At 49.3% G+C, this 11,172-nt stretch overlaps 1 protein-coding gene across 1 annotated transcript; it reads left to right on the forward strand.

Moving 5' to 3' along the window:
* Positions 1-345: 345 nt before the first annotated feature.
* mpzl1l (myelin protein zero-like 1 like) lies at positions 346-10,341 on the forward strand (the record flags this gene model as incomplete). The annotated part of the gene is made up of 4 exons (XM_080508716.1): positions 346-473; positions 3,921-4,102; positions 7,769-7,979; positions 10,208-10,341. The coding sequence occupies exons 1-4, from the start codon at positions 401-403 to the stop codon at positions 10,339-10,341; spliced, it is 600 nt and encodes a 199-aa protein (XP_080364842.1). The 5' UTR covers positions 346-400.
* Between the last annotated feature and the right edge of the window lie 831 nt (positions 10,342-11,172).

Consider the following 11,172-nt stretch of genomic DNA (forward strand, 5'->3'; position numbering starts at 1 on the left):
TAAAACCACCAGGATGGGTTGTCATGGTGACTATCAAAGTTAAACCACAACGAAACTGAACAAAACGAAAATGAATCAAACTGATAACAGAAATCAAAAATCAGTTCTACTAACAAACGACGAACAGAACAAGATGAAAATTGAACAAAAAACTAAAATACCTTTAAGAATACATAACATTTCCAAGTAGTCGTACATATGAATATGAAGTCACGTTTCATTCTAAAGAGCTCTAACGTGGGTCTGGTGGACGGACTGCAGTTCCCCGGACGTCCTGCGGGGGGCGACCGCGGCGCTCAGCGGCGTCCTGCCGCCGCAAGTGAGCCGCGCTGAAGAAGAAGGGCTTCGGACGAGAGAGGAAAAAAAAAAGAAAAGCAGAAAAGCTGTTTACAACCACAAAATGGAGCCAAAACGGTCCAGAACCGTCTGCAAGCCGCTTCTACTGACTGGTTTGACGCTGTGTTTTGTCCGAGGTGAGTTCCGGAGCCGCCCGGAGGCCAATCCGTGCGGCTGGACGTGTGAACTGCGGTGGTTTTATTGTGGGAAGCTCCCAGGCTAGCTTAGCGTTTCCACCCCGACGAGCCTCGGTGCCGCGGCGGCTCTTCGCTCGGCTCGCGGTCCTGTCAGCACACCCGAAACCCGCCACACCCGCACCCGGCCAGCGGCGCGGTGCGGTACTCTGGTTTCGAACGTGATGGCGCAGATGTGAGGTTGAATTAGCGGAAATGTGAAGGCGGTGTGGTGCGGAGAGGCTCCGGGAACACACGGCTGCCTGCTCCGGGAACACACGGCTGTCTGCTCCGGGAACACACGGCTGTCTGCTCCGGGAACACACGGCTGTCTGCTCCGGGAACACACGGCTGTCTGCTCCGGGAACACACGGCTACCTGCTCCGGGAACACACGGCTGCCTGCTCCGGGAACACACGGCTGTCTGCTCCGGGAACACACGGCTACCTGCTCCGGGAACACACGGCTGTCTGCTCCGGGAACACACGGCTGTCTGCTCCGGGAACACACGGCTGTCTGCTCCGGGAACACACGGCTGTCTGCTCCGGGAACACACGGCTGTCTGCTCCGGGAACACACGGCTACCTGCTCCGGGAACACACGGCTACCTGCTCCGGGAACACACGGCTGTCTGCTCCGGGAACACACGTTCAAATCCAGCAAACAGCTAAACCCGTGGAGGTTCTAGGTGTTCGCCGAATTCATCAGCACCTTGTAATGCTGCAGAAACGGTGTGAAGTATAACCTTTACACACGCGTGGAAGGGTTTTTAAACTTAAAACGTTATAAATCACCTATTAGTGGACGAATCTCTGCCATTACGTGTCGTTTTTATTCAGCTGACTCGTGAAATCGGTTAATTTTGGCAGTTTTATCGGCCTTTAAATAAATCCTTGAATACAACCAGAGCCTCAGCTCAATTGGTTTGATTTGATTTGAAATGTTCCAGCAGTTCCTCTTTAAACAGCTTCTGGGCTGTTTGTGTAATAATGGAGACGTTATTTGCTCGGTAACAAAACCTAATGTAGATTTTATCCACATTAAACAGAATCTGGCTTTAAACTGACGTCGCTATTCAACCATACCAACATTATAGAGTTTTTACTACCCGTCACTTTAAACGTCTGTTATCTATGTTTGGCTTGTTTTTAATAATCAACTGCATCCCAGCTGAGAGGAACCAGGTCTGGACCAGGATCCTTTAAGAGTCTAGGAACCACCGGGTCTCGCCCCCAAACCAGGGCTTTTCCTGCTCGGCCAGACCAGGAAGCTTCCGGGACTCTGGGACGCTTCGCCTTGATTCACTCCGTCTGTTGACCAGACTGTGTCTGTGATTCAAACGACAGATTCCCAGTGTGTCTGTACTGCCTGACGGTGGAACGTGTCGACAACCGACAACAGAACAAACACATGCAGGAGAAAAGGAAATTCATCTCAAATAACCACAGAAACATCAACAAAGTGTAGAATATTTATCACACGTTAAAAAGACAGAGATCAAAACTGCGTAAAAAACCACAAACAAACAACAAAAACGGATTAAGACGGAAAACATCTAAAAGGCATTAAAAGCTCTGCTGAAATACACGACAGGCGACTACAGTGATGTGAAACGTTTAAAAAGAACAAATGGTGCACATTGACCACAGATACACCAGCAATAGTAGAATTAAAATAAAAACTTTAAAGTAACGGCGACATTACCACAAAGAGGCACAAACTAACAAGACGAAGGTAAAAACAGACGAACGTGAAAGAAAAAGCAAAATGGATTTAAAATCAAAGAATGAAATGAAAACACTTTGAGGACAAACCGACCAGGAAACGGTTCAAACTGGCCGAAATATTAATATGAGCTGACTCAGGGTCAGTCCTCCACCTCCGTCAGCACCACCTGGTCAGTCCTCCACCTCTCCATCAGCACCACCTGGTTCCTCTCCTCCACAATGTGCTGCTCAAGGTTCTACGTGGTTCCGTTCCAACGTTCTGCTGCAGACTTCATCATTTAAAATCCCAGACGTGTTGGGAGGCGTACGTCTCTTCCAGGACCTTCAGTGCTTCAGCAGCTTTCTAGACCAGGCCCAGCTCTTCATCATCATCATCTTCATCATCATCATCATCATCAGTTGAGAGCAGTGTGAGTCGGCAGGAAGTGGATTGTGACGGTTCTGCTTTGAGGACGATGATCAACACTTCCTCCTCCTGGAACGTCTGCAGACCAGATGATGACTCAGCGTTTCTCAGACCAGATGATGACTCAGCGTTTCTCAGACCAGATGATGACTCAGCGTTTCTCAGACCAGATGATGACTCAGCGTTTCTCAGAGCTGCAGGAAGCGTCTTCCACTCCTAACTGACGGGGAACAGAACATTATAAATGTTATTATAAATACGTATATTTTCTGTTTCTATGAGATGAAAGGAATTTGTGTCGCCATGGTGACTCTTTGGTGACGTCACAGTTATGAAGTGTTTCACTCTGTCAGACGTTATCAGTGAAGTTGAGTCTGCTGCTTTTTCCCGTTTGAAGAAAATGTCTGTCAGCGTTTCTCCTCTTCCACTTGATTTCATCATCATGTGAACAGGAAATGTTCTGTCGTTCCTCTTAGAGCCGTTAAATGACTTTAAATATGAAACAAAGAACTTCATATTTTATCCTGGACCTGCTTATTGAAACGAGTGTTTTTGTTGCTGAAGGGCCAAACTGCCTCTGAGCTCTGGCATGGTGTCCAGGGAATCTAACCCCCACCCTTCCTGAGTGTTGTGACAGCAGAGCGAAGCAGCAGAGCCGGTTTCTGATCACACTGATAACATTCACACACACAATCACTAGAAGTGACGTGGCCTCAAACAAACTCCTTCATTCAGTGACAAGGGATCAAATATGTGTTAAAAATATTGTTAATGTACATTTAAATATAATAATGTGTAATGTTATTACATTTCAAGGCTTTAGTCTTTACCAAAACATCAAATCAAAGACGAAACAGTAATAGAAACTTGAACGTAATGAAACGTTCTAATGTAGAATAAAGTGCAGAAGAGAAACAGACTGAAGTGTTTCCAGTCTGATGAGGGAATCAAAGCTTTTATTTTGAAAATGCAGTGGGTTTTAAAACGCCCCCCCCGACCATCTGGTGGCAACGAGGGAATCAAAGCTTTTATTTTGAAAATGCAGTGTGTTTTAGAACGCCCCCCCCCCCGACCTTCATCTGGTGGCAATGAGGGAATCAAAGCTTTTATTTTGAAAATGCAGTGTGTTTTAAAACGCCCCCCCCCCCCCGACCTTCATCTGGTGGCAATGAGGGACTCAAAGCTTTTATTTTGAAAATGCTGGCAACGAGGCAATGAAAGCTTTTATTTTGAAAATATGTTTTAACCCCCCCCCCCCCCCCCCCCCCCGCTGTGCAGCCCCGGAGCCGGCGGCGGCCATCGTGATCCACGCGGAGCCGGAGGTGGTGGTGGAGAACGGCACCACCGGGGTCCTGCGCTGCACCTTCAAGTCCAGCGAGGTGGTGAGCGGCGCCGCCTCCGTCACCTGGAGGTTCCAGTCCAGCGACCCGGACAGCCCCTTCCACAAGGCGCCATACAATGTAAGTCCCTTCCTCAAGGCGCCATACAATGTAAGCCCCTTCCACAAGGCGCCATACAATGTAAGTCCCTCCCACAAGGCGCCATACAATGTAAGTCCCTTCCACAAGGCGCCATACAATGTAAGCCCCTTCCACAAGGCGCCATACAATGTAAGTCCCTCCCACAAGGCGCCATACAATGTAAGTCCCTTCCTCAAGGCGCCATACAATGTAAGCCCCTTCCACAAGGCGCCATACAATGTAAGTCCCTTCCACAAGGCGCCATACAATGTAAGTCCCTCCCACAAGGCGCCATACAATGTAAGTCCCTTCCACAAGGCGCCATACAATGTAAGTCCCTTCCACAAGGCGCCATACAATGTAAGTCCCTTCCTCAAGGCGCCATACAATGTAAGTCCCTCCCACAAGGCGCCATACAATGTAAGTCCCTTCCACAAGGCGCCATACAATGTAAGTCCCTTCCACAAGGCGCCATACAATGTAAGTCCCTTCCTCAAGGCGCCATACAATGTAAGTCCCTTCCACAAGGCGCCATACAATGTAAGTCCCTTCCTCAAGGCGCCATACAATGTAAGTCCCTTCCTCAAGGCGCCATACAATGTAAGTCCCTTCCTCAAGGCGCCATACAATGTAAGTCCCTTCCTCAAGGCGCCATACAATGTAAGTCCCTTCCTCAAGGCGCCATACAATGTAAGTCCCTTCCACAAAGCGCCATACAATGTAAGTCCCTTCCTCAAGGCGCCATACAATGTAAGTCCCTTCCACAAGGCGCCATACAATGTAAGTCCCTTCCTCAAGGCGCCATACAATGTAAGTCCCTTCCTCAAGGCGCCATACAATGTAAGTCCCTCCCACAAGGCGCCATACAATGTAAGTCCCTTCCTCAAGGCGCCATACAATGTAAGTCCCTTCCACAAGGCGCCATACAATGTAAGTCCCTCCCACAAGGCGCCATACAATGTAAGTCCCTTCCTCAAGGCGCCATACAATGTAAGTCCCTTCCTCAAGGCGCCATACAATGTAAGTCCCTTCCTCAAGGCGCCATACAATGTAAGTCCCTCCCATAAGGCGCCATACAATGTAAGTCCCTCCCACAAGGCGCCATACAATGTAAGTCCCTTCCACAAGGCGCCATACAATGTAAGTCCCTCCCACAAGGCGCCATACAATGTAAGTCCCTTCCTCAAGGCGCCATACAATGTAAGTCCCTTCCTCAAGGCGCCATACAATGTAAGTCCCTTCCACAAGGCGCCATACAATGTAAGTCCCTTCCTCAAGGCGCCATACAATGTAAGTCCCTTCCACAAGGCGCCATACAATGTAAGTCCCTTCCACAAGGCGCCATACAATGTAAGTCCCTTCCTCAAGGCGCCATACAATGTAAGTCCCTTCCTCAAGGCGCCATACAATGTAAGTCCCTTCCACAAGGCGCCATACAATGTAAGTCCCTTCCACAAGGCGCCATACAATGTAAGTCCCCCAGTGGGGGGGGGACACTTCCTCACATTGTCCCTCCGTCCTGGGCCACTTCCTGTTTGCTTCACCAAGTCTCTCTCTCTCTCTCTCTGTCTCTCTCTCTCTCTCTCTCTCTCTCTCGCCCTCTCTCTCTCCGTCTCTCTCTCTCTCTCTCTCTCTAATGTTTATGTGACGTCGTTCTTTAAAAGGAGTCATGAAGCTAAAACAGAAAACTCCCACAATGCAACAGTTCACTGGATTGTTTGGTTTTCATCAGCAGTTCTGTGAAACAGAACAGAGAAAGACTGACGGAACATCAGACTATAGAGCATCTTCCTCCTCTAACATCAGGTCCTGGTCCTGGTCCTGGTCCTGGTCCTGGTCCAGAAGCAGGGTTAGAGACTCTGGTCTAACTGGTCTCAGAACAGCTGAGTCACACATCAACTATGTCCCACTTCTCTTCTCTCAGTTCCCACGTTCTGCTGAACAAGCAGCGTCATGTTCTACACTTTCTAGTGCTGAGTGCTGCGCTGCCACCCCCCCCCCCCCACCCCCGGGAGAGCGCTGCCCCCCCCCCCAGGAGAGCGCTGGCTCTTAGCGCCCCCCAGGACAGCGGTGGTTCTTTTCACCCCCTGAGAGAGCGCTGGCGCCCCCAGGAGAGCGCTGGTTCTTGGCGCCCCTCAGGAGAGTGGTGGCTCTTATCACCCCCTGAGAGAGCGCTGGCGCCCCCCAGGAGAGCGCTGGTTCTTAGCGCCCCCTGAGAGGGCTGCCCCCCCCCCAGGAGAGCGCTGGTTCTTAGCGCCCCCCAGGAGAGTGGTGGCTCTTATCACCCCCTGAGAGGGCTGCCCCCCCCCCCCCCCAGGAGAGCGCTGGTTCTTAGCGGAACCACACGGGCTGGGCCACGCCCACACAGACACAATGCAGGCCACGCCCACAATGTAGGGCCACGCCCACACAGGCGCCAACAGGCCCAGATTCCCCGAGTCGTCGTTTTCTAACACGTATGAGAAGCATCTTGTAAAGTTCCAGTGAAAACAGGGAACGTCCACCTTCTCTTTGTTTCTTCACCACTACGACACAAAGACGACGCTGGAGAGCTTTGATGTGGCTTCTTGTTTGTTCAGCTTGCTTTGATCTTCGTTACAATAAAACAACACAACATGGAGGAAGAATGAAGCGTTAATACATTTTAATGAGGATATTTCTGTTTGTCTGATGAATGAACTCCAGGTTTCCTGGAGAAACGACGTTTGTGGATAAAGAGACTTTATATTCTTTGTGGAGAAACAAAGGAAGGATCTGACTCTTTCATGTGGCGTCTTGTTGGTTCAGCTGTTCTGTTTGTTATTAATAAATAAAGACACGATAGGCCCAGACTGAGGCCGGTCATGTCCGCGGTGCCTTTATAATATTCTCAATATAAGATCAATCACATTGATTCCAGGACCAGTAAGGAAATTATATTTAAATATTAAAGCTTTATGATGTCAGAGGGAAAGTCCATGTTGTCCAGACAAAGACAATTCTCGTCTTTCATATAGTGTCTCGTCCATTCAATAGAAATAGACCGGAGGGAGAATGAAGAACAACTTATTCAATCTTAATCTCGATGTTACTTAATCATTTGAAAGGTTTTGGGTTCGTTTACACGCCAACAATTTTTAAAAAAGTGCATTTTGGGGATTGTTTATACGACACGGTTCTGTTGCCATGGAAACGGGCGAAATGGAGACTTTGGAATTGTTCAGGCTCCGCCTCCTTGTTGACGGCTGCTCCTGGTCATGTGACCAGACGTTGTGCACATGCTCAGTAGGTCCAGAGAGTCACGACTCAGCAGTAAATGGACATCGTTGTCGTCGAAACATTCAACTTTTCTGAAATGAAAACGCAGAAGCTGGAGTGTTTTAACTTTACACCTTGTTCTACAAACTCTTCCTACAAACACAGTTTACACCTCATTTATTTTACTTTCACTTTCTTCTAATCAGTTTCTTTTTCTTTTCTTTTGGTACATTACATTCAGAGACAATATTTATAATAAATTCCTGATGTTTGTGAAATCAGAGGTTTGCAGCTCTGGAAATATAAGCAACAGAAAACAGCCTTCATAGTTTCATGTAGCATTAGCATGTAGCCCTGAGGAAGCGGCTGGATTCAGATCGTCTCGTCTTCCAGGTGTTGAAACGACTCCCGTCCTGTTCCCTCTGGCAGATCTTCTACTTCTCGGCGGGCCGGAGCTTCCCGGGACCCGGGGAGTTCAAGGACCGGGTGCAGTTCGTGGGCGACATCAACAAGAGGGACGTGTCCATCCAGCTTAGCCCCGCCCACTTCAGCGACAACGGCACCTACTTCTGCGACGTGAAGAATCCCCCGGACATCGAGGGGACGCAGGCTCGCACCGAGCTGAGGGTCGTCCTCAGAGGTCCGTGACGCTCGTCCGTCTTTCACTGTGCTAACACAGTGCTAACTCAGTGCTAATACAGTGCTACACTGTGCTAACACAGTGCTAACTCAGTGCTACACTGTGCTAACACAGTGCTAAAATTGTGCTAATACAGTCCTAACACTGTGCTAACACAGTCCTAACACAGTGCTAACACAGTGCTAATACAGTGCTAACACAGTGCTAACTCAGTGCTACACTGTGCTAACACAGTGCTAACAGTGTCCTAATACAGTGCTAACACAGTGCTAATACTGTTTTGGTTTTGCAGCTTGATATTCTGAACAACCTTCAAACCAGCGTTACTGACCGTCATATGTTCCTTCACTTTATTTGCACTTTATTACTAACAGTGTGCTAATACAGTGCCAATACTGTGCCAATACAGTGCTAACACTGTGCTACACTGTGCTACACTGTGCTACACTGCTACACTGTGCTAATACAGTGCTAACACTGTGCTACACTGTGCTACACTGCTACACTGTGCTAATACAGTGCTAACACTGTGCTACACTGCTACACTGTGCTAATACAGTGCTAATACTGTGCCAACACTGTGCTAATATAGTGCTAACACTGTGCTAATACAGTGCTAGCACAGTGCTAACAGTGTGCTAATCCTGTGCCAACACTGTGCTAATATAGTGCTAACACTGTGCTAATACAGTGCTAGCTGCCCCGCCTGCTACACATCAAAACCTGGATTCTAAGTGTTGATGTGAAGCTGCAGCCGCGGCACCTTTTAAATCTGCAGCAGACGGTGCAGGATTAACGGTGGAGCTTCGTCAAATCTCACTTCAGGCTAAAACTTCTGATCTGAAACGTGAACGACGAGCAGAGGACGAGGAACCACACTTTCTAAAAGTTCCACCGGCTCTCGTCTCCTGTGTTTCTGCTTTTAAAAGACGTGAAGGAACATATGACAGTAACGCTGGGCTGTTCACAATATCAACAACACACACACACACACACACACACACACACACACACACACACACACACACACACACACACACACACACACACACACACACACACACACACACACACACACACACACACACACACACACACACACACACACACACACACAGTATGTGAGGAATGTTAAAAGACGGGATCAGGATTAGGCAGCAGTTCAATCTGATGAGAACCTCCAGTCTGAGTTTCTACTTGTTCTCCACGAGGAGGAGGAGGAGGAGGAGGAGGAGGAGGAGGAGGAGGAGGAGGAGGAGGAGGAGGAGGAGGAGGAGGAGGAGGAGGAGGAGGAGGAGGAGGAGGAGGAGGAGGAGGAGGAAGGAGGAGGAGGAGGAGGAGGAGGAGGAGGAGGAGGAGGAGGAGGAGGAGGAGGAGGAGGAGGAGGAGGAGGAGGAGGAGGAGGAGGAGGAGGAGGAGGAGGAGGAGGAGGAGGAGGAGGAGGAGGAGGAGGAGGAGGAGGAGGAGGAGGAGGAGGAGGAGGAGGAGGAGGAGGAGGAGGTGGTCAAACAGACATGAATCAGAAGCTTCATTCATCCTCTGGAGGAAAACAACTCTGCTTTTTGTTTTCACCAGTTTGAAGCCCACGAGGCGTGTGGAGGCTTGTTTCTGACTCCTACACACACACACACACACACACACACACACACACACACACACACCGCTGAGTCAGACTTAAAGAACAGGTTTGATGTACAGAATTGTGGTTATTCATTGCAAATAAAGCAGCTTTGAATTTTTGAGGCTGCTTTTTGTGACGTTGCTCCAGATTTCAACGTGTTCACATTATTTATTAAACTATTCAAAACACGTTTTTTTATGGACGACATGTTAATAAAAATGGTTAATTTGGGATTAACGTGATTCTAAACGGTTGTAGAGAAAACGTATTGTGAGATATGATCAAGTTTGAACGCCGCTTATAGTCCACATACTACGGTATTTCAATTTAATGTTTAATATTTTTTCTGATTTGTATTATTTGAATGATTTCCTCCGCACACCACTAGAGGGAGCCGCTGCTTTGACAATACATGACTTTTTAATAGAAAGAGGAAAAATAAGCTCTGTGTGTGTGTGTGTGTGTGTGTGTGTGTGTGTGTGTGTGTGTGTGTGTGTGTGTGTGTGTGTGTGTGTGTGTGTGTGTGTGTGTGTGTGTGTGTGTGTGTGTGTGTGTGTGTGTGTGTGTGTGTGTGTGTGTGTGTGTGTGTGTGTGTGTGTGTGTTCAGAGTCTCTTCCTCAGGCGAACACCGCCATCATCCTGGGCGCCGTCTGTGGCGTTCTGGTTCTGCTGGTTCTCATCGCGGTCGCCGCCTGTATCGCCATGAGGGTGATCCACGGTCGCCATGACTACGAAGGGTGAGCACGCACACACACACACACACACACACACACACACACACACACACACAGAGGACTGCTCGTACTAAACCGTAACTCCGCCTCCAAGCAGTGATGCACGATATGAACATTAGCCAGGATGGATTGTCGCCACCTGGTGAAGGAGGAGGAGCTTCTTCATATGAAGACGCTTCATAGTTCCCGATCAAACCGACAGGTTTATTGTGCATCGCTGCTTCAGCCTGTTTGTTCCTCCGGGTGCCGACGATCACGGTTCTGATTCTAACTCTTCCTGCATGAGGCTTCGTCCTGCCGGTCAAATCCTGAGTTCAGAGGGTTTGGATGATCTGCTGGTGGAACTCATTGTTAACCTGCGGCCGGTAACTAGTGGTGAGGTGGCGCCCTAACCCTAACCCTAACCCCTGACCTGACCCTGACCCTGATCCTGACCCTGATCCTAACCCTAACTCTAACCCTGACCCTGACCCTGACCCTGACCCTGATCCTGATCCTAACCCTAACTCTAACTCTAACCCTGACCTGACCCTGATCCTGATCCTGACCCTGACCCTGATCCTGACTCGCCTCCAAAACGCCGCCTGGTTCACCTCGACTACGGTTGTGGTCGTGACGGGGTGAGGAGGTGACGGGGTGAGGAGGTGACGGGGTGAGGAGGTGACGGGGTCACGGGGTGATGGGGCGACAAGGTCACGGGGTGACGGGGGTGAGGAAGTGACGGGGTGATGGGGTGACGGGGGTGAGGAAGTGACGGGGTGATGGGGTGACGGGGTGAGGAGGTGACGGGATGATGGGGTGATGGGGTGACGGGGTGAGGAGATGAGGAGGTGAGGGG

This window comes from Blennius ocellaris (assembly GCF_963422515.1).
Source record: "Blennius ocellaris genome assembly, chromosome: 14".
Classification (NCBI taxonomy): domain Eukaryota; kingdom Metazoa; phylum Chordata; class Actinopteri; order Blenniiformes; family Blenniidae; genus Blennius; species Blennius ocellaris.